The following is a 24,348-nucleotide window of genomic DNA, read 5'->3' as shown; positions in this document are numbered from 1 at the left end:
CTGTTTTCTCTGTTTAATTTTGAACACAGATGTCACCTTCTTTTTCTCTATTTATACAACTTAAATTCTGGCCATAAGTTTTAGCCACATGGAAAAGATTGCTAATTGCTTCCCTAGTATAATTCTCACTTCTTCTTGAGTAACAGAAGGACAACACTGTACTCAGCTCAAACACTACAAATTCCACCTTGTCAGCAGGGTTAGGTTCTGGCCCACCAACAGAGCCAGCACTGTCGGATGGGGCCTCTAGGAAGGCTCATTAGGGGCTGCTTCAGCTGGCACGCTCCTCGTGCCCCTGCTCTTCCTCCTCTGTCGGCCTAGAATTTGGGGAGAAAAAAATATGGGTCCCTAATAACAGCATAGAACTGCTATATCAACCCAGAACCTCCTCATTTTTATGCAGAACATTAGAAACTTGATTTTTTAAGTCACTGCTGAGTTTTCTGTTACATGCAGCCTCATTCACATCCTGACTGACACAAGTCAAATACAATAGTGTATCTTTCATAAATACAGCACCGAGAAACAGGCAGAACAAACAACTTTTCCTTTAAGGGATGAAGAAACTCAGATTTATGAGTTAAAAGTGGATTATTCAAAGTTACACTATCAATAAATAACTCAAGACATGAACCCACATGTTCAGATTTTTGGTTGATAAAGTGCTCTTTCTACCGTCACACTCTGCTTCTGCTGCGACCAATTTGTCTTCAAGTAATGCTGAATAAACCACAGCTCCAAAGTCTGACATTCACCACCTAAGAGGTTCTCTCAATGTGATCATTCATTTAATAACTTCTATCATTTCATGGGTATAAAGGATAATAAATTATCAATTCCCTCTACCAAATGCAGAATTATTTAAAGACTGTTAGTGAGCTGTGAATACCTCATTTAATAGAACTTTTAGTACTAATGTAATTCTACTCTTTGAAAGAAAAGGCTACCTTAATCCTTTCAAATAATTGCTCTATTTTGCTTTTCTTTAAATCCCTTTAAAAGTCCAAGGTAAAAAATTATCATTTTCTCCCCTATAATTCTTATACAAATTGTACTTTCACTTTTTTGCATCTCTTGTTAATTACATGATGTTATCTACATTAATCCTATTCGGGAAGCACTGATAACTTTGGTTACAAAAAAAAGATGAAAACTTGGCATAAATTGCTTAGCACAAAGTTAATCATACAATGCAAAGAATAAAGAGGCTCTAACAGCTATTATGAGACTTATCAGCTTCCTTAAAAGGGTCAGTTGGTATATGTTAATAAGACTAATTAAATACCTTAACAATGTCATTGAAACTTCATGAATCTTTCAATGAATTACAACCTTCCTCTACAACATGTTTTCATTTATTAATCTCACTTAAAATGCAAAGAACTACTTAAGAAACCAATAGACACTTAAGAACACCTCTCAGTTAATTCTGATTAAATGGGTTAAATGCAAAAAATAAAGACCACTAGTGGCCCCTGACATAATTAAAATTATAGCCCTCTATCATAATGTTAATCCTCTTATTTCAGTATTTTCCAGAGATTTCTTTCTCTTGCAGGTTGTGCTGTTTGAGTACCTACATTCACTTTCCTAGAAGGTAATTTTCTATCTGCAGATACATCCTAAATATTTTGAAGAAGCATATACTTAGTGCCAAGCACTAGGTTTCATACAGGGGAAAGGAGGAGTCGGGGAGGACACCACATGGACTTAAATACATCAGGAAAATGTTATTAGTTCAAGCAGTAAAACCAGAGCGTGCACCACAAGTTCTAACATCTTTAGTACAAAATACTGCATTTGGTGAACCTAAGACTAGTTATTTACATTATTTCATAAAATGCAAAACCCTCTATTCCTGCACCTTACCCCTCCCATTCTTCTCCCCAAACACCCCATCCAAGGACAGGCCCCACCACAGGACACTCTTCCACCTCAGCACTTAGTGGCCGGTACGATCTTACATAGCTGTGATTCAGCTTACCAGACCCAACCATTTTTACCCTGTTTACTGAGGTGCATTTTAATATTTAGAGAGAAAGGGAGAAAGTACAGCATGGTTAAGAGATTCAGATTGCCTTTGTTCCAATCCTACTTTCTGCACTCAGTTATGTGAACTCAAGTAATTTAATCTTTCCAAGACTCAGTTTCCCCATCTATAAAATGGAGAAAATGATACCTTCATAAAGTTGAACACAAGCTCTCAGCAAAATCTGGGTTATAGGAATCACTCCATCATTTTGTTCATGTCCCACTGATCTTCAGCAGTGTATGCTCTAGGAAAACTGTATTTCCTCATTCAAAGAAGGACTGATTAAAAAAGCAAAGCAGCAGTATCAGCTCTACCAACTGAAAGCACAGAATCTGTCTGCTTTAAGTTCCCCTCTGTGAATATACCTGTCATATGACTCACAATTTGCACTCTTAGCTACTTACTAAAACCTATGTTCACACAAAAGCTACACACAAATGTTTAGAGCAACTTGATTCATAACAGCCAAAGATTAGAAATAATCCAACTATCCAAATGGTAAATGGATAAACAAACGGTGGTACATCCATACAATGGAATAATACTCATCAATAAAAAAGGACAAACTACTAATAGGGGCAACAAAATGGATGAATGAATCTCAAATGCACTGTGCTAAGTGGAAGAAGCCATTCAAGAGGAAATACGCCATACGATTCCATTTATATGACACAACTTTGGGAACAGAAAACAGATCAGCAGTTATCAGGGGCTGGGGTGGGGAGAGGGGCTGACCACAAAGGGGCAGCGTGAGGCAGTCTTTTGGGGTGATGGAACTATTCTCTATCTTAATTGTGGTGATCATACAACTGTATGCATTTGTTAAACTTCACAGGCTTGTACATCGAAAGGATTAAATTTTAAAAATAAAAAAAATTTCTAATCTTTGGAAGAAGTACTTTCAGGTACTTTACAATAAAATAAGGTCTTTTTCAAAGTTTATCTTAAAATGCATCTAAACAAAACTACAGGTCTTCAAAGACTCCTGGGAAAATAAATATTTAAAGAAAAAATTGATGTGCTTTGCAAGATACATCAATAAAAACAGGCTGTAGAGATTTTACTTGGCACAGACTGGAGTTCTAAGACTGAAACTTCACCTTACTGTTAGCATTTCATTGGCTGAATTATTTAATTACAGATGAGCAAACCGTACTCAAAGTTTAAGTCTACTATACATGGCACTATATATCTGGGGAGGATTTATGGAAGGTTTTCATTTCAATATAATAGTTTTATTTAGCCAAAAATTAAACAAAATAGTTCATCACACACTTTTATAATGCAGTTTTTACAATGTGGCTTAATGGCTCAGTAACTGTACAAGAAAACCATTTTATATTTCAATGAGTATTCGTTCCCTGGCCTTTGGGCTATGCGTGTGGACTCCCACCCACCCTATCTCTACCCAACACATACAATGTGTGGTGACAAGACAGCAAGTCAAGTCAACGGGGTTCTGAATTCTATATCCACCATATTTAATAGCTGTTACCACAGTGTTGAGCTGCTCCTGTTACTGCTGCAGATGGGAATTCATTGATATGATTAAATTTGATGGTATGATAATGTATGGTAATCACGATTAATCAGAAACCCACCAGCAAATGGAGGATGTTGGGTATTATGTCACCAGCATTTTAAACTGCACTCTCTCCTTGCAAGCCTGACAATGCCTGACAGCTGGAAGGGTCTCATCCCACATTCGCCTGCTACTACTCATAGATCTGATAAGAGAAAATGCCCATCATTCCTCCCCTACCTTAAGCGCTAATAATTACAAGACATTGCAAGCAAGTTGTAAAAACAGTAAGGGTTCAAAAGAAAGATGGGACAAAGTCTGGATTCACATCTGCATGGGCTATAATCAGAGAGAAATGCAATTTGATGCAGCAGTCTCATCAAACATGATTTGCATGAAATGCTGTGTAAAACACATCCAGGAAGTGTCAATCACCACCACCTGATACCATGCACCCCGTTACATGGAAACAGAATGCAGTCAGATCTACCTGTGAAGTGCTGTAACTACACAGCAAATGCAAATGGAAACCTCAGTTATCGGGTCTATCTAAAGCTAAGAAGACTAATTTAAACTCAAAACTATAGTAGCGTTTTTAAAGATAATTTTTAGTTTTAATTTAAACAAGGATCACGAATTATTCAGCAGCCAAACTACTTAGCATTTAACTGGCTACCCTGAAATACCAGCATTTACCTGACGCAGCAGCGCAAAATCATGAATGAATGGGTTTTAAAATACCATGGTTCAAGAATCTTTACAATGTGAGTTACTTGGGATTTACCCATATGCTTAAAAACAGCAACTGCACTGACACCAAAAACAAATTAGGTTATTTAGCAAAATCTCAAAGCAACACTTTAAAGTATTACTAATCAACATTTTAGTTTTACTTTTTTTTTTAAGTGGGCAAACTTTAAAAACAATAAACATCTCTTTGAGGACAAATACATAACTGGAAAATATACTTACGATAAGGAAAGGACTTAAAACTTTATATTAATGACAAAAACATCAGGGAGAGCCTTTGTGGAAAAAGAAACCTATTAGATTAATCAATGTGTACAAGAAAGAACATTTCAATTTAAAATAGAATTCATGGGCCGGCCCGGTGGCACAAGTGGTTAAGTGCGCATGCTCCGCTGCAGCGGCCTGGGGTTCGCCGGTTCGGATCCCGAGCGCGCACCGACGCACCGCTTGGCAAGCCATGCTGTGGCGGCGTCTCATATAAAGAGGAGAAAGATGGGCACGGATGTTAGCCCAGGGCCAGTCTTCCTCAGCAAAAAAAAAAAAAAAAAAAAAAAAGAGGAGGATTGGCAGGTGTTAGCACAGGGCTGATCTTCCTCACAAAAAAAATAAATAAAATAAAATAAAATAGAATTCAAATAGACACAAAGATAGAAGCTTACTTGCAGAAGGGTAAACTAGCCTCCCCATCCCCACTCTTCTACAACAAACCAAAAAAGAAAACCACAACTGTTCCGTGAAATTACATTCAAAGGTCCTGATGTGAACGAAGACATTTCATGAGTGGACTGGGGGGTGGCAGGTGGCTACATGGCAACACTGGACAGAACAAAGGGAGTTGAAATGGAGGAGGGATAGTCACTCAGCACCTCAAACTCCTGTGGGCATGTGCTTACTTCCTGTCCAACCAGCTCTCTTAAGTACTCACTATTGAAATAATGGAAATATATTTTTCATTTGGCAGATTAATATTCTGATATGAAAAAGACCCTTTCTCTGATATACTATCAACTGAGATATATTTCCAAAAAGGATTCAAAACTCTGATTTGAAAAAATAAAATAGTTGTGGAAACAAAAGTTTGAGTGAAAAGAGACATTTTAGAATTGAGCCCTAACGGCTGTATATGTAACTAAAATTAAATACATGAATCGAATTTTTAGATGGAAACCTAAATTACAAAGCACTTCACTGAATTCCATAAACAAGGGAATATGGGAGGAAATCCCATCCAGACGCAAAAACTATCACCATCAAGTGATGGCTCAGCGCCAAGAGCTAACGCAGTATTTTCTAAAATGATCAAAAATAAGGATCCTTTTCCTATGACGGTTACTACTTTGACATTCAAATATTTGTTTTAAAAACTGTTTATTCAATTTTCTAAATAAGATTCATTAATAGGAAATAAAAACACTAGTTTTGCTACATCAAGCATACCCTAGAATACCAAATATGGCCTAAGATTTAAATTTTTTTAAATAATTCTATGAAAAATAGTGTTTCATATTAGGCTGCCTAGAGTTCTCTGTGATTTTTAGTTAAAAAACTGGATGCATTATCATTTAGTACAATTTCTAGGCTTACGAGTTCTAAATTAAGAATTTCTCAAGTTTTCATAAAATTATGATACAAAATGGACTTTTAAGAAAGTAAAGTTTGCCATTGTTGAGGAAGTGAAGGAACACCTCAGCAGTAATACCAACTATATCCTAATTCCTTCACAATTTGGAAATCTAGTGGTATTTCTGCCTATTGTCTGCGTTTTTTTTACTCTACAGTCAGTAGGGGTAGAGCTGAATTCTTGTATAGTTAAATGCGCATGATGTAATTCTACTGTGCAAATTCACATACGTATCCTTGAAAACAAAAAGTAAAAAATTAAAATATATACCCATTCTCTACACTACTTACTTTATGTAGGGGTCCTAAGAAGTAGCAAAATAACAGTATCAAATTCATGTGTTCACTTATTCAACAACTATTTATCTGCACCTTCTGCGCACAGGGCCCAGGGCCAGGTCAGCTCCACTAAGCACAGGATGACTGGGACAGAACTTTATCTACTGACATGAATGAGGTACTCACACGATTCAAGTAAGCAATATGAAGCTGTCCATAAGAACATTACCTATCCTAGGAACAACGGGAATTCATTAAAGGGGCTTAGGCTGGGGAAAGACAAGATCACAATGAACTTCACTTATGTTCAATAGATTTCTGTAATTCAAATCTTTTTGTGTGCCAAGGAAGTACACTAATGCAAATACATCCTATGATGAATCTGAAATTAGGCTTACCAACTTGAATGTTTCATCAGTTTATTTGTGTGTGTGTACAGGCATCTTACAAAGCAAAATTCAGTTTAACAAATATTGACTGAACCCCTCCTTTTTAGAAAGTACCAGGACAGAGCCCACAGGGCACACTATCTGTGTGTAAGAAATCTCCAAGGGGTTGGAGTAAGAAACCTCCAAGAGGTTTTGTTAAGCCACAACAATACCGTCTTCACTTTTTATAATTTACTCAGGTGAAAACTGGCTTAATTAAGGGCAGAAGTTGGAGTTCATTTAACTATGCTTGGTCCGTTTTACGGTTTAGTTGTCCAGACAAGAAGCATGCAGAGCACTCGGCACGAAGGAGAAACTTACTAACGTTCACAAAACTATGTTTACGTTGATAAGCAACAAAGTTTAATCTAGTAGTAGCGAAGGAAAAAAATAATTTTACCCAAACAAGATCCAGTGTAGGTAGAACAACAGAAGATGGCCTAGAGTTAGTCTCCCTTCCCAACAATATTTTATTGGACTTTTAAAAAACATAATACTCTACCATATTTTTTAAAAATAGATTCCACATTTGATTATTTTCCCTAAGGGAGACTCATTACAGAAATAAGCAGAGCATTGCATTTTCAAGACTACAAGTTCACTGTAACTTCTGCTTAAGATCTAGTATTTGGGGCTTAAAGTAAGATATAATACATGTTAAACAGTCGTAAATAATTGAGGTGAAGAAAACATTTCTCAAATCATAGTATATACATGACTAATTTCTGGCCCAACTATTTCCTATCACCCCCACACACTTCCCATCTCAAAAACAGTAACAAAACAAAACATTATGCCTTACAGAAACTTTTTCAAAAGCGGTTCAACAGTATTTACTACCCTCCAAGTATTATATAACTTAAAAATAAGCTCAATTTCTCACAAAGAAATTTTCTTTTATTATCCTCTTATAATATCTTCAAGTATTGTGAAGTCTGCTTCTTCTAGTGTCAGATACAATTTATATTTGCACAACTGAAAAATGTACAAGTAGATGAAAATTGCAAATGATTATTCTAATTTTATATTCACAAACACAGTTTTATAAAAATATCGATCACATACAACATTGCTTTATGTTTTTCTTAAACTACAACTGCTTTTTTACATCAAGTTTTATCCCTGTATTGCAAAAAAAGCATAAGAACAAGTCCAATAATGATTTTAATACAAACACTCACAATCTTGAGAAACAGCAAAAGTACTTAAAATGGTAGTGCTCTACAATAACTAGCAGTTAAACTACTTCACCAGAAGAAAAGTACCTAATGACTAAAATCATACATGCTTATCCTTGGGTAATGCAATTAATAAATCTTAGCTATTTAGACAAGTGCTTCAAATAGAGAATTATACTCAATAAATATCATCTAATTAAAAAAAACTGGTAGAACCAATATGAATCCATTTTAGAAACCATATCATAATTTATAAATAATAACTACAAATCAAAGAAGTTTCTAAAAAATAATCTGAACCTTAAATCTAATACCGATTTTATTTTGGAATAATCATCTTGACTATACATCTAAATCCTTCATTAAAACCTTTTTGGCTAAATGCAATATATAAATATGGTATCTACTGAAGTATCAAAGCTAGAGTCAAATAGGTCATTTAGGTATTTCCTGAACACCAGATTGTTTAGCCTAAACAAAACTGCATCTGTTTTATATAAAAATGAAATAAAATTTTATAGTCTGGTCCATTTTTTCAACATTGTTTTTCGAAAGAACATGTCCTCACTGATTTAACAAAACCAGGAACTAACTACAAATTGAACCAAAAACTCAAATAAAACTTATTTAAACAGCTACAACAATTTAATAGACATTTTTCTTCTAGTTAAAACATGTTAGAAGAATAGATAAACTTATGGAAAATACAGGAAAGTGTGTGTGGAGGTAGAGAGAGAGAATGTGTGAACTAATTTTAAAATATAAAATCAATGACTCATTAAGACCTTTGAGGGTTTTTTAAAACAAGTAGAGGTCTCATTATTATTCCCTAGAATTTCATACACACACCCACACGTACACAGACGCACATGGGCCCCCCACACGCACACACACACACTATAATAAAGCAAGGCTCTTTCTCATTTAACATAAGGGAATAATAAAATCAAAATTCATATTCTTTAAGACGAAAGGCATTCTACTGATGATCCTGATTCAACAATTTTACAGTTAAACAAAATTAATTCCATTCTCAAAAATCCATTGACCTTAAGCTTTTCACAAACATTTTCCACTGCAAAAATTACTGTCAATATTTACAAATCCTTAAACTTATACTTAGCTGGAACCACTCGTATTTGCTGTATTAATATTTCTTAGTAAATGTATGCTCATCCCTATCAGAGTGGAAGGAACAGCTGCTACTCACTGGGAATCTCTGGGGTCCTACAGCAGGTCTTGGCTGGCTCGGGACTGGCAGCAAGGGCACTGCGGGAAAAACACCTTTCATTACAAACATGCTTTATTTCACATCCAAACCCACCGGCAGAGGAGTATATTAAGTTTAATATAAAATATAGACTATGGGTACAATACATATAATATGTTAAGTTCACATTTAAGCTAAGTGCTTAATATTTTTACAATTCCATAAAGGGAAAGGGAAGAATACAACTTTGGTCTTCAGCATACAAAAGTACAAGCAGAAGCCTCAATTTCAACAGTGAATACCTATTTAGAATTAAAATATTTTGCAACAAAAGAAGATATTATTCCTCTAAAATAAAAGACTGATTTTGTATTCCACATCCATATCCAGGTTATCCAAGCTTCTAATCCCAGTTATGTTTCCTGACTCCAATCAAATACAAATTTATATCTAAATCCTCCAGCATCATGAACGAGAGGGAGGGAGAGAGGGAAGGAGCAAGTGAAGCAGGCAGAGAAAGGAAAATACACACACCCTTGGTACTGTTACAAAGAACAACCTACTATGCCAAGACTTTTAGTTTGTTTTTGTTTTTTTTTTTGTTTTTCAACAAGCAGAATTCCCATTGATCTACCAGAAGAACAAGGAAACAAACAATTTTAAAACAGACATTTTATATAACAGGAAAGAAGCCAGATGTTAGTTTCACACCCTGGGGCTAAATCAGGTATGTTTAAGCTATTTAAAACATATATGTTATACTGATCTTGATTTGGGGGGAGAAAAAAAATCACCACACGTGAGTGGTGACTGCTATACGGTGATAGGCTGTATCTTTCATTAAAATGTGCTGCCAGATGGATCTAGTAAGCTCTCAGATTGTCAGGTGTTAAGGGCTGAACTGTAGCCCCTCCCAAATTCATATGCTGAAGTCCTAACCCCTAGTACCTCAGAACGTAACTGTATTTGGAGATGGGGCCTTTAAAGAAGAAGTAATTAAGGTAAAATGAGGTCATGTGGGTGGGCCCTGATCGAATCTGACTGGTGTCCTTATAAGAAGAGAAGATTAGGACATAGACATGCACAGAGGAACAACCACATGACGACACGGCAAGAATAACATAGTAGTATAACATAGATATTTTTAATTTAAGAAATTTCTGATAAATGAAAAATATAGAAATGATACAGCTTAAAAGTCAATCAAAATTACTCTAAATTAGAGTGCTAAGATAAACTATGTTTTATTTACTATGATTACTCAAGGAATTCTGTACATTAAGCCTTGTAATTAATGTCATACTTCCACAGGTCCAATTTAAACTGGTAGTGTGTATGTATGGGACTGTGCCACTGCTTGATCAAAGGCAAAGTGTGACGGAAAGAAACTTACTTGATAAAATGTAAAAATAGCAGAAGTCCATCCCTCTCTTGAGAGTCTAATCCAGTGAGTCAAAACTTCAAAATGAAAGTGAGTCAATCGTAAGACTTTATATAAAATAGGATCCAGCCCCCAAATCTATGCAGCTAGCTAAAAGGCACTGGGGTATATCAATTACATACCTAAAGCAAAATATTAGATTCTGAAGTAGAGAAAGAAAAAACTAGAGTATCCTTGACCTCAAAAGATGATAATGAAAGTGAGGAAGAAAAAAACTACATATTAAACAATATAAAGACTTTTTTTTTTTTGGTGAGGAGGATTGGCCCTGAGCTAAGATCTATTGCCAATCTTCCTCTTTTTTTTTGGCTGAGGAAGATTGGCCCTCAGCTAACATCTGTGCCCACCTTCCTCTATTGTGTATGTGGGATGCCGCCACAACATGGCTCGATGAGTGGTGTAGGTCCACGTGCAGGATCCAAACCCATGAACCCAGGCCGCCAAAGCGGAGCACGCCGAACTTAACCCCTATGCCTCTGGGCCAGCCCCATAAAGACAATGTTTTTAAAATTAAGTACGAAATATAAAATACTTAGACCTTCAAGAATTTGTACCACATATTTTTAAACTTGGGATTTAAACATCAATTCCTAGCAAATAATTCCAATACAATGAAAGGGTAAAAATGTGTAAATCTCTTTAACCAGGGTGGACTGAGAGCAAGAAACCTAGGAGGGATCTCTGGGAAGAAATCTAATCATAATTAATAGATTTCTTACAGAGAAGCCTTCTGATTAGCTGGCAATTTTTTTTAATAAACTGTAAAAAATAACAAAAGAGAAATCTTTTGTCTTAAAGTTGACAAAAGAGAACATCTGAGAACAGGTGTGACAGGAGCAGATCAGAAACCTAGTCTAACAGCAGAGAGAGAGCCTTGTTCAGACCGCCAAACTATCTGCAAACTGTCCTCATGGGAGCCTTGCAGTCTACGGGGTTTGCAAGCAGGGAGACACTTCTGCCTATCTGCCTCCCTCTCCACTGCGAACAGAAGAGAATTTAAAACTTGTAATGTTAACAGACCATTCTAGTCGAACATTGAACTCTGAATATTTGATATTTAATATTTTTATCTTTCTGTTGTCCCATGTATTTAATGGACTAAAGTGATTAAGTTTTCAATTCATTACAACAGTTATAATAGTGAAAATCTGGAAAATAAGTTAAATTTCCATCAAAACTGGTTAATCACAATATGATGGAACATTCTTCATCCTTGAAAAGAAAATATACACCATCAGGAAACGATGTGCATACGTTGTTAATTTTTAAAAAACACCTTTAAACTGCCTAAGGCTCTGAGAATCACTGGGTTACTCTATCTTGTACACATAGGAGACATCCAGACGTTCAGCCTCTCTCAAGAACTGCGACTTTCTACGTGAGCTCACTCACTCACTACTGAATGAGCAACTGCCTCAAGTGTTCTCCATGTATACCCAGCAAGGACAAGTCTCCCCTCTCCCTGTGTCAGCGTATCTCAAGATCAAAAGTACATTAAAGAGAAGAAACGTGTGGCACTTAAGCACGCGTCTCCATTACGAAAAACATTTAGCTGGTTCTAAGAGTTTAAAACCTGTTGTCTGAAAGCTGATCTTGTATTTACTGAATCATGGATGAGCACTGGGGTGCAAGGCCTGCATTCGATACCCATCAGGCTGTTGACTTCAGGCAAGGCACACTCTTTTCATGCCTGGAGGACATCTTGGGGTTTCCCTTACAGCCTTCCCCCTGTGCAGTTTTAATACTATTCATTATTAGGCTAAAGAAAACCTGTGTACCTTACCAACTGCCTGTTTTCCACTCAGTTTTACAAGGAAATACACACTCAGTTTTACAAGGAAATACACATTAACAGATGCTGACATCAGTAAAATTATTCCGACAAATTAGATTTACTGCAGTTGCATGTCTTGGGAAACCATTGCGGAAAGGGCTCCTTCAGTGAGTCATCCTTGTCCTTCACGCAGCATGTGCTGGGTCGTTCATTCATCCCACAGCTGCTGAGGAGACACAGGTGGTGTGCAGGTCTCAGGGACTACAGTGGTAAGCACAACAGCCATCCTGCCTGCCCTTGGGAGCTCAGAGCCCTGGGAGAAGGTGAGGCCAAGGAGTGACTCTAACACAGGGTGGGGACAAGTGGAGGGATCAGTCAAGGGGGGGTCAGAGACCCACAGGTGCTAACCTTGCTTCGACCCTCCAGCATGTGTACAACAAGAGTAGTGTCCTATAGGGACACACAGACACTGACTCCCCACACTCATGGCCAGCCTGCCACTGTCACAGCACTCTGCTCCAAGGCCACAGGAGAATTTCATAGTGCCTCAAGGCCACTGGCCTTCTCCCACACTCCAAGTCCTGCCTCAGGCTTCTCCCCAACTCCCGAAACTTCTCAACCACGCCTTTTGGAATTCCCAGCTCATCGTCAGCAGAACCCATGATGGCCTCAGCCTTCTTCTTGCTCTAAAGGAAACCTAGCTCTCCCAAAGGACAAGGTGGGGTGGGATCTTTTTTGGTCCTCAGTACTGTTTCAGACCTCAGTTTTGGATCTCATGTCATCAAACAACACCACTCACCATCCCCCGCTGCTGTCCATCTATTGGTCAAACCACTGCTCTTGTGTCTCAGAGCTGAGCTCCCAGCTCACCACCACTGTCTTCAACACTAGCCCTGTCTTTAGTCTTGGCAGAGATGGTGCTTCCAGAACCCTGCTTCTCGGGTCCCTGACCAGCATCGTCCATGCCATCTTGGCCATATCCCAGACCTGGTCATTATCAATTACCCTTCTACAATCTCTATGCATCCCCCTTCTTACCACCTTCTGCCTTTCCACCTCACTCCCTCCAGAACCCTGATTTGACTGACTGTAGACTCTACAGAGATCTCCAATGACCTCCTTTCCACTATCTCCTGGGCCCTTATCACCTGACACTCCACGGTCCATTGTCATAAGCACTGCTGCCCCTCTACTGCTCTGTCAACACCTTGATTCTAGCAAATCCAACTCTCTGTCTATGCTACATCTGACACAGAAAGGTGAACATGGCTGGAGAAAAATGCACAACCACATGATGACTGGTCTGACTCTTAAGTTCATGACCACACGGCTTGAGTGAGCTTCAGTGCTGCCCAGTACCCCTTCTATCTCCCTCTCTCCTCTCCTAGAGAAAGACTTCATAACTTCTCTCCCCTCCTCAGATCTTCAACATTTCCTCCTACCTCCTCCCTCTTAGCTGCTTATGACTCGTATCAGGAAAGAACTTAATAAGACTCCTCCACCTACTATACCCACCCACTCTCAGCATCTCCACCCGGCCTTCTGCTGCCCCAGCATCTGTACAAGACGCTTCTGTGCCGCTCCATCATCACATCCCTGCCACTGGGTACTGGATCCCAGTACCAGGGATAAGTTTTCCCCTTCATCAGCATTAGTGATTTTTTTCCTTTTCAACTAGCTGCTAAGTTTCTCATTTTTAAATAAAAAACTTGCTTTCAAGCCCACTTCCTCCTACCAATTATCATCCAACTTCTGTTTTAGCAAAACACCTTCAAAGACTGTCAATACACTGATCTCCTACTTCTGTGCCCCCCATTCCCTCTCAAACGCACCTCAGTGAGGCATGGACCTCTTCCACTTCACTAAAACCACCTTGTCAAAATCCTGACCCCCTACTGCTGAGTGCAGCCTCAGCCTGCAGTCCACTCTCCACTGACCCATCAGCAGGCCCCCTGGCTGGCCCTCGGTGGCCATTTTCTCCTCTGCTCCTCGTCGTCTACACACTCAGGTTCCTCCTGCCCTCCGTCCTGCAGACCCTCACCTCTCATATCCACTGCCCCAGGTTCCAGGCCTCAGTCTCCCCCCACATATCGACATCCCTTCTCTGGGTCTCTCACTGGGTGCCGGCTCTAGATCCATCTATGTACCAACAACCCCCCAACTTGTATTAAAGCCCAGACCCCTCGTCTGAACTCTTATTAACTGCATACTTGACACCTCCACCTGCATGTCTTATTGGTATCTCAAATTTAACACATCTAGAGCAGAACTTTTGGTCTTTCCCCTTAAAACCTGCTCTCCCCCATCTCAGGTAATGCAACTCCATCCCTCAAATGCTCAGGCTCCCCAGGCTCACTTTTGCCTCCTCTCTCTCTCTCTCTCTCTCTCTCTCACCCAGTGAATCACCAAATCCTACTGGCTCTGTCCTGAATTATATCCAGCATCTGACCACTTTTCACTATGGCTGCTAGCACCCTGAGCTGAGCCACTGTCACTTGTTACCTGGATTACCATAGTCACCTCCTAGCTGAACGCCCGGCTTCCACCCCTACCACCCTACAGCCCACTCCCAACACGGCAGCAAGAATGATCCTTTTAAAACCTAAACGACAGCACATCAGTCCTCTGCTCAGATCCCTTAATCGCGGCCCATTTCACTCAGAGTAAAAGCCGAGCTCTTAGAACAGCTCACAGGTCTCAACCCGTGTCCTACGTCTCTTCTCTGCTTTCACTACTTCACTAACAGCACGTCGTCTCCTGGTGGTTACCCGAACACAGATGGCATGGTCTCACCTGAAGTAAGACCACTATACTTGCTGACCCCTCTGCCTGGAGCACTGTCCTCTGAAACAGTCACATCCCTCGCTCCCTGACCATCAACTTTTACCTTCGCAACGAAGCCTACCCTTGTCCCTTCCTCTGCTCTATGTCTGTTCCTGCATTTTCATCCTCTAACATGCCACATAACATTCTTATTGATTATGTTTATTGCTCACTGACTATCTCTGTCTGCTAGAAAGCAAGACTGTGAATGCAAAAAGCATTGTTTTTGTTCACCAACGTATCTCAGATGCCAGAAAGACAGCAGTATCGCAATCAACGTGTGCTGAACAGATGCATGAAGATATGCTCCATATCAACAGCTCAAAACCAGTTTCCTAGCTTCAGGAACATGTGTCTGCAATAATAACACAACAGGTTATCCCCTTAGAATTAATAACTAAAAGATGGGTTTGTGGCCCCCTACAGTTAACACCAGGACTCAAGGGGAGCACGCCAAGAAGAAGCTGAGGGGAACACTCACCACGCAAGCATTCTCTCCAGGGAACTGACGAAGAATCCCAACTCAGACACTTCCACAATTACCTCTAATGCCCTTTAAATTTAGAACGTTTTCTCAGTACCTTCCACTAAATTATAAAACAAAAGATATACATTTTTAAGCAAATGAGCTTGGCCCATCAAGCTAGCACGTGTCTAAGTGGGTGGGGAAGGAATCAAGGAAGCCAAGTCACCCTTACAGACGTGACCGTGACAACTATCGGCCACAGTGACGCTTCAGCGATCAAGGCACAGTAACTCGTAACTTTACAACAGCAAAGGAGACACGTACCTTGAACGGGCGTCACCACCGCCCCTTTGAAGTGGGGATTTATGTGTATGTTCTTGGGCTGCTGTGGGGTCACGGGGGGAGGCGTCATCATCACCCTCGGGGCCTCTAGCTGGGGCGGCATGTGCATTCCTTGAGGAGGGGAAGGGTGGTGCGGGTGCTGTAGGGGAAGCAGAGGCTGCAGCTGCTGCTGCTGGAACAGACTTCTAATTGGCTGCTGCTGAGGCGGCGGCGGCGGAGGCGGAGGCGGAGGCTGAGGCTGTGGAGGAGGAATTAATCTTGGAGAGTGCGTCTACAAACCACAAAAAAAGACAAATTGATAGAAATCAGTATTTAAAAGAAAAGTAAAAGAACGCTGATGCGTTATGGATTTACACTGATTACACTGTAAAAGTTATGACTTAGAAACAAATTCATAGTTAACAACTTGTATAGGGGCCGGCCCCGTGGCTTAGCGGTTAAGTGTGCGCACTCCGCTACTGGCAGCCCGGGTTCAGATCCCGGGTGCTCACCAACGCACAGCTTGTCCAGCCATGCTGAGGCTGCGTCCCACATACAAGCATCTAGAAGGATGTGCAACTATGACATACAACTATCTGCTGGGGCTTTGAGGAGAAAAAGGGGGAAAAAAGGAGGAGCATTGGCAATAGATGTTATAGCTCAGGGCCGGTCTTCCTCAGGAAAAAGAGAAGGATTGGCATGGATGTTAGCTCATGGCTGATCTTCCTCACCAAAAAAAAAAAAAAACAACTTGTATAAAACAGCAGGATAAATAAGCTGCTCCGCCTGTTCACAGCGAAGGCTACTGTCTCACAATGTGAGGTAATCTCAGGGCAAGGAGGAAAATGGCAGCCCCAACGACTTTGCACGGATTCCAAAAGAAAATACTACAGTTCAACCAACAAAACTGTCCACAAGGAGCCAAGCACTGCGCTGAGGACAGAACATAAGCTGCTCTCAGCCCTCTCTGCACAGTCAGTCCTGCTCCTCCTCCTCCAGAAAATCTTATCAAAAAGACAGAGATGTGCACAAGCAACCCTGCTGGAAAGGAGGCTTCAGAAAAGGACAAAGGGCTACAAAGAGCTTAAATGCCCCGAGGGGCTGGGAGAAAGCGCCTGAGAGGGCGGCATCCGAACTGGGAAGGAGGAAAGCGATGTGCCCTGCAGTGCGAGTAATGGAATAACTGGAAGAAGCAGAGAAGCAGAAAGACACACCTGCTGCGTAAATGAGAGGGAGACCAGTGTGGCTACAGCCTTGTAAAAAGAAGACGGAGGAAGGCAAGGGTGTGAAAATACACACTCAAAGAGGTCAAGGATCTGGGGGTTGTTCTGCGAGGAGGAAACGAACAGCAGCAGCAAAAGCTGCCAAGCACTGAGCCCAGCCTGCATTTTAAGCACCTAATGAAAGGCCGGTATATGAAGTAACTGACTGACTCCTAACAGTCCTATGAAGTGGGTCCTTATCATTACTTCCTTTTACAAGACCAGGTAGCTGGGAAGCAGAAGAGCTGGAATGGAATTCAGAGAACCTGATTCCACAAGTCTGCTTACAACCACTAATCAAACTAGCCACACTTCACAGAAGAGGCAGAACACTACTGACTGAGCCGTGTAACACAAGCTGTTTTGCCTGGGATGACGCCAAATGATGGAGGCTTTTGAATTCCAAGTGAAGGATCTGTTATTACGCCATATACAACATATATGATGAGAAATCATTGATGATGACTTGGCAGGAAGATTATCACTAATAGTATGTGAGATGGACGACGGTAAAGAAGATGGAAGAAGACAGACCATTTAACAGGCCATTGCAAGTACTGAATGGAAGAAATGGCCACGGTCTGATGAAGAACAATAGGAAGGAGACATTTCAGAGGAACAATGAGAATTTTGAAACCAAACTGTATATGGCCTTGGCTTACCTATCCTTCCTCAGGGAGGACTTTTTCAAAGATTCCAGTCTAGCTTAAATCCCCAGCTAAGCATGCTCCCAGAATCCAGCATGTTCCCTCCTCTAATTCATGATGTTTGTGATGTACACATCTGCACACGAGAGTGGCGATCTTGTCTATCTTGTTCACCACTGAATCCCCATGGACAGCACATTAACTGACAGGGACATCTGAGTTCAATCTGAAGTGAACTGAGAATGAGCACAACGCAGGGTCATTCACTCAAGAGCATACAGGACTTTTAAGAGAATCACGTTTTAAACAAACGGAGTTTAGGGCCTTCGAGACACCCATGTGGAGAGGTACAGGGCAGCTAGGAACCAGAGAAACTTAGAGCTAGCAAGAGGTTTGGGCTGGAGAGAGATTCGCGCAGAGATGGCAGATGGTAGCAAGGACAATGCTGCCGAGGAAGAGAGAGCTCTGACTAACAAGAGGACTGAGAACAATGCAGCTAAAAAAAAGGAGAGAAGACACACTGCTAGAAGATAGAGTGCGCCCCCAAATAAGAGAGATTCAACAAAGAGGAGCTCATCAGTGATGACCAGGGCCCCAGTGCATGGTCCAACAGGAAGGAGTGAGAAAGGTGAGGTGGCGATTCTGAGAGCACATTCAGGAGAGTGAGAAGAACGAAGTCCAGGAAGCAAGGGACTAATCAAGTAGAAAATGGACGGAAGCAAAGGCATGAGCAAAGAATATTCTCTCTAAAACTTTGGTGGTGAAGAGTCAAGGAGACAGACAGCTCTCGGGTGGGGAGTGACTGGGATCAAGAGTATTTGTGATTTGAGGGTGGATACAGGTGGAAGTGAGGTTGAGTTCATTTCAGATTGCTTCAGTCTTTTCAGTAAACTACAATTTTAAAACACTACTGACTAGCAAGGATGAGTGTTGAGCTCACAGTCCAAAGCCCCATTAGGATGACTCAGGTCAGCTATGGATTTATTCCCAATTCACAGTGAGCTCTAGGATCCACATCAGTCATCAGAATTGCAGAGGGAGGGACTCAGGTCAACTTACACTTGGGTAACCTTTTAAAAGTGTTCACATATCCTCTCAGTTGAGCTCCTCTAAAGGAGGCAAGCTAGGCATAGAGTACTTCGTCTCCTTATGAATAAGAAAACAGGGAGTTAATCACTTTTCCAGGATCATGGAGACGCAAGTATACAAAAACAGGTCTCCTGTTTGGTTGTTTCCCCACAGGAGGTCCAAATAACTGGATTGGCTGTTCAATATATGGCAAGTGGGGGCAAGGATACAGGACAGGGAAGAAAACGCAGAAACTAAGGTCTAGCCTTTGTGCTATTCGAGAATTAAGAACAAAACAACTGTACGAGCAAATGGCAGTTATTAATTTCATCAACTTCTTTATGCTGTAATCAACTCACTTACTTCTCTTCCCTTCCTTTACATTAAAATTGGAATTCTCATGCTAAAACAGTACGTCGTCTTTTCTACTTTTGTTATTTCACAAATGAATGCCTCCTAAAATATAACATTTCTACACAGAGGCAAAGTGTGGTTTCCCCTAAATTCAGATAAAAGTGTAGTAGGGGCATGTGGTAGACAGAGTTGACATATATTTGTATTAAATAAATTTTTCCTTGAAGACTGAATTCTGAAAGAAAAAGCCATAAAATCCTAAAGCTAACTAAAAAAAAATTCACTACAATTCTTGTCTTTACTTCTGAGATGTCTTGTCTTTGAAATACAGATAAAATTGAAATTAAGTTGAAATTATAAGTATATGATTTATTCCTAAATTATGAAAAATTTTTTTGGATATGATAGTTACTCTAAGAGTAACTGCTATATTTAAGGAAAAACTTATGGTAAATAGTATAAAGGAAAAAATATTTTTATAAAATAAACAATACTGCCTAGATTCTATACGTACTAAATTCAGTATTTTAAGTTGGTGCACTTCTCTACAAGCAGAAGATAAAAGCAAGATTCCTCTGTGATTCTTGTCAGTTGAGGACATCAGGTCTTTTGGTACTTCTTTCTTCACTAAGTAGTTGCATACAGAATTATTTTTTACTACCTGAATCCTAAAGGGCTAAATTTAAAAATTTTCCATTTGTTCAAAAGTTTTTGGCTATCACAATAAAAGTGTAAACATTACCACCACGGGAGGCTGCGTCGGAAGCAGAGCAGGTCTGTGGTCTTTCATTCTTCCCCGCTCACTGTTCTCTCTTCTCTGGTCTCCCATTCCACGACACATTAAAGAGCCTCCTCGCCTTCCTCCCCGCCTTGAACCATAGCGTCCCTGCTTATGTTGTCGCTCTCTTTCTTCAAATTCAAGCAACGCAGCTTTGGCTTCTGCTGAAAGCTCTATTTGAAAAGATGCACATGTGTTAGACAACTTCAAATAGCCTAAACTAGATTGACAGGGAGAAAACAGGAAAGAAACACATGACAATGAAACTCTGGAACACCAAGTGCTTCACCCACAATAAATAACTAAATTAGCAGCAGCAAGTAGGATACACTCAGCAACACTCACAACCCATTAGTGAGACCTGGTACATGAAGACATGCTTTCCCCTTGTAATAAAATACAAGTATCTCCTGTAAACTTTAAAGCACTTTCATTTGAGACCACTAAAATACGCTAAGGGAAGCTAATAAGGGGCTGAAGTTCAATTTAACTACCAGCCTTGAGCTGCTAGGCACTTTGCAATCATTTTCTCTTTCACTGACAGGAGATGACACAAGTCAGGACCCAGCTCCACCAGTCTTACACCAGTATAATTTTCTTAGTGAAACCAGTAGAAGTGTTATTAATGCACAGTGGCACAGAAACTAAAAAAAAAAAATTCCTGATTGTTCTCATTTAAAAACAAAACTATGAATGAAATCACAAAATTCCATAAAGAATGGGAAACTCATTTAATACTACTATCATCTCAAATTTTCAGATTAAAAAAAACTTTACTCTGTGAAGAAAGATTTATATTCATACAGTCTGATATGGAAGCCATATCAAATGAGAGCAAAGTCACATAAGAAAAAGTCCATTAATGCAAACATTTGTGGGACACCCAGTAGGTGCTCACCTCTGACCAGTGCTTTAGGGATACAAAAAATACGGACTCTGGAGCTAAGAAACTTTAGTTGGCACATTATTCTAAATTCCTAAAAGAAAAAACCTGACTTATTCAAATAGAGTTCCTTTATTTTAAATTATTATCTAAGCTGTGATAACACTTCTTATATTAATAAATGTTTACCTCCTAAAGACTTCATTGAATTCTGACAAACATTCGTATGCCTTCTTCCACAGTGAAGGGTAAATTTTAAGTATCACCAGTTTATCTCCTCCCTTGGATTCCATAATTATCTCCAAACTCTTCCAAAATCTCTAAGCCACACTTCATTTTCTTAAAATTGTTTCTATGGTATTCTCCTCCCTTTCAAATAAATCTAGACCCCATTCAAAAGAAAATTTAATCTCTTCTTAACAAGTACAGACTTTTATTCTAATCTTGACGACATGACTGGTTCACATACACATTTTATGCAGTGAATCAGCAATTATTTTTCTAGTGGTTCTAAGTGTCAAGATTAATTTCACTAACACCAGTAATAAAATGGTTTCAAATGACATCTTTAATCAGCAAGGAAAAATGCTTTCCTCCAATTGAGACAAGCTGTCAGAAAAGGTCACCAAAATATGACAGGATGGAAATTACATTTGTAACTTCAACTGAAATGTTAATTTCCCTTTAAGTGTTTTCTGAACTATGGCCATATTCTAAAGTAAAGATATATGGTTCAATGTAACTAAGTTTTATGCTGTATTGTCCCTTTCTAAAATGTGCTTAAGAAAAACATTTGCATATAAATAATTTTATAATAGTTGGACTAATACATAAAGAATATTTATAGAAAACAGTTTATTTGGAAAAATAAAAATAACAAATGAGTTTTTTACAAGATAACTGAATCAAGAAATTTGTAAAAACCTTGCAAATACAAGGACCGCTGTGTACACTTAGGGCAGTAGGAGCCTACTGCTGGCACTAGCAATCTTGAACTGTTTATTACTAGATGAAAACAGTTTTCCCACAGATCCCTTACATTAAACAAAATTAAGATATTTCAAGAAAACATTATGTGGGCATAATTAAGAATGTTCTTTAGGCTAAAGCAATAAAATAAAATTTAACATATTACATGTGCCAATGAAACTTAGGATATCGTAAAATCTAGATACCTACCCATAGATAATAAGTAAAAATGTCTAATTAAAATAAATGTAGTCTTCCATTTATTGCTTGTATTGCTTTCAAAGAGAATCTGAGGTCCACCTCCTAGAGTAAAAGAACTGGTAGCTCTGAACCTCTGCACTGGTAAATGATACCCACTTTTTAGAGATGGCTTTTGAAATTTCCACTCAAAATAAAGCATTCCCTTACACACGTAAGTTCTAGAAACCCTTCTCAACTGGGTTCCGTGACAGAATTAAGCCCTTTTCCTCTTAGGCATCCTTTGCATGTAATGAATGAATTTATCTCCTAAGTATGTAGTTTTCTACCATCCTTGGGAAAACTGAGAAACAGTCACATTTCCTATGAGGTTTAATTCCCAAAATCCTGGTTAAGGAAAAAAGCTCACTACTTAAGATCTTAACCTAGATGAAAGCTCAAAATTCTACTTCTAATCTAATCTGAATTCAAAATACAAATCAGCAACTGTGTACTAGGCTTCGTAACTGTCAAGACCAGCATATACTTCGTGTTCTTCATATTTAAGGATGACATCATATATTTGAATGTGAAAAAAGACTAAAAGTGACCAAAACGCCCTTCTAGATTGTGAAGAGAACTCACTATTGCACACACAGACTAAAGGGTCAGAAACAGAGCATGATGGAGCATTATTTCATTCTTCTGAAGAATGAAGTGTTCTCAACATTAATCAATGATATCACAAAGTAATTGTTTTTATTTGTATTCAAAAAGTTAAAAGACATCATTTGTCAAGAAATACATATCATATGAGACAACATACGTACTCTGGTAGCATGATATTTTAATCTCATTACAAAGAGTAGGTAAACAGCTTTATACAATCAAATAAATGCAAGTACTTCTATACAGAACCTGACACTGGTATTTCTATCACCAGGAACACACAAATAAACTGATGAGTAAAAACCCATACAAATTTCTAGTTTACCAAATACTGTGGCAGCTTCTCACTCAATAAATATTTTTCTTATATATAAAATTAACCTTTTGTTGGGAGTGGGGGTGTCAAGGTAATAAGGGAGCTCACTGTTTTAGGAAACCAATCTTTAAGAAAAATCCTTTTTGTACTAGGAATAATCCTAACTTTTCAGTTACTAGAAAACTAATGTTTCCAAACACTAAGCTTTCTTAGGTTAGGCCTCACAAATATGGAGCAGAGAAAGATAATTTTAAGCACCATTTTCACTTCCCCTAGTATCTAGCAAAACAATCACATTCTGCACAAATCCGTTTTTTTAATATTTAAAAGAATGGTGAATGATCAAATTGTTTATGCTTACAGCCACTACTCTGCCTCTAAAGACCCCAGGCCCTCTCCCACCATATTTAAAGGAGCCAACTTGCCCACCACTAACCCCTTCCAGCCTCTTGTCTCAGGATAACATGACTATAAAGCTGCCAGATGCCTTGAAAAGAGAAAAAAAAAGAAAAGATTTGACACAAGTACTTTAATAAAGGAAGTAGAAATGACCCTGAAAAGAATGAAATGAGGTAAAGGTCTTGAAAAGAAAGAGATGCAGGGATGAAACAAACACAAATTATGAACACAGGCAGGCTGGACATTTCAGAACACGTTGTCAGTGCTTGGGCTGAGGTAAAACGAACTGAGACGAGATGACCTTAGCTGAGGACCAGTGGGTGGACAGAGGCAGAGCCATCGAGGGTCAGGGGAGGGTGACTCACAAAATCCACAGTGGCTTATACGGAGCTGGATGCAGAGGAGAAAGGCCCCCATTCCTAATGGTGACTGTCAAGTGATTTCACATCCTTAAAACTTGTAGCTATCCCAGTTATTATGATTTGATATGTCAGTTTCCCCAATTTATGTAACAAAGCCACCATGACTACAAAAAAGCAGAAAAGTGATAATTCACCACCCACACCCCCATGTGGCACCTACCCTGGCTTGGGAAAGCCCTATGCCAATTCTCTAATAAGCCGCTGCCCACTGCCCTCTGGTGTTCAGCCAGGGGTGCCATCTTTCCCTTGTTCTTATTCCAGCCCGAGACTGAGAAGTCTGCTCCAGTCAGCTTGTTCTGTAATGTTACCAATCCCTCCTACTGAAGGATACTTCTGTTTTTTCTCATCCTCCTGTTTTAAGACTGCTGCTTCATCTCCTTTTACCCAAGGTCCACTTCAGATCCTTTCTTAGAAACTTACACTGTCTTGGTTCAGACCAACCGGTAACTTTATACCATAACTTGAGAAAAGCCTAGGGAAATCTTGACCCAAAAGGTAGAGGAGGAAATTGGAGGGGGAAGAAGAAAGAATGCTAAGATTCCAAAACAATCTCTACAAAT

General features: G+C 39.4%; 1 protein-coding gene across 3 annotated transcripts in view; it reads right to left on the bottom strand.

Moving 5' to 3' along the window:
* Window positions 1-24,348, bottom strand: part of RBM33 (RNA binding motif protein 33) — a 163,178-nt gene that overhangs the window by 55,326 nt on the left and 83,504 nt on the right. For all 3 annotated transcript variants that reach the window (XM_058533975.1, XM_058533981.1, XM_058533991.1), the window contains exons 7-9: window positions 19,918-20,126; window positions 15,848-16,136; window positions 9,020-9,078 (exon numbers count right to left, since the gene is read on the bottom strand). In XM_058533975.1, the coding sequence (XP_058389958.1) occupies window positions 9,020-9,078; window positions 15,848-16,136; window positions 19,918-20,126 (557 nt within the window). The remainder of the gene's footprint in view (window positions 1-9,019; window positions 9,079-15,847; window positions 16,137-19,917; window positions 20,127-24,348) is intronic.

Source organism: Diceros bicornis, chromosome 3, assembly GCF_020826845.1.
Source record: "Diceros bicornis minor isolate mBicDic1 chromosome 3, mDicBic1.mat.cur, whole genome shotgun sequence".
NCBI lineage: Eukaryota > Metazoa > Chordata > Mammalia > Perissodactyla > Rhinocerotidae > Diceros > Diceros bicornis.
The sequence above is the reverse complement of the archived record's forward strand: the minus strand, read 5'-3'. Positions and strand labels throughout refer to the sequence as shown.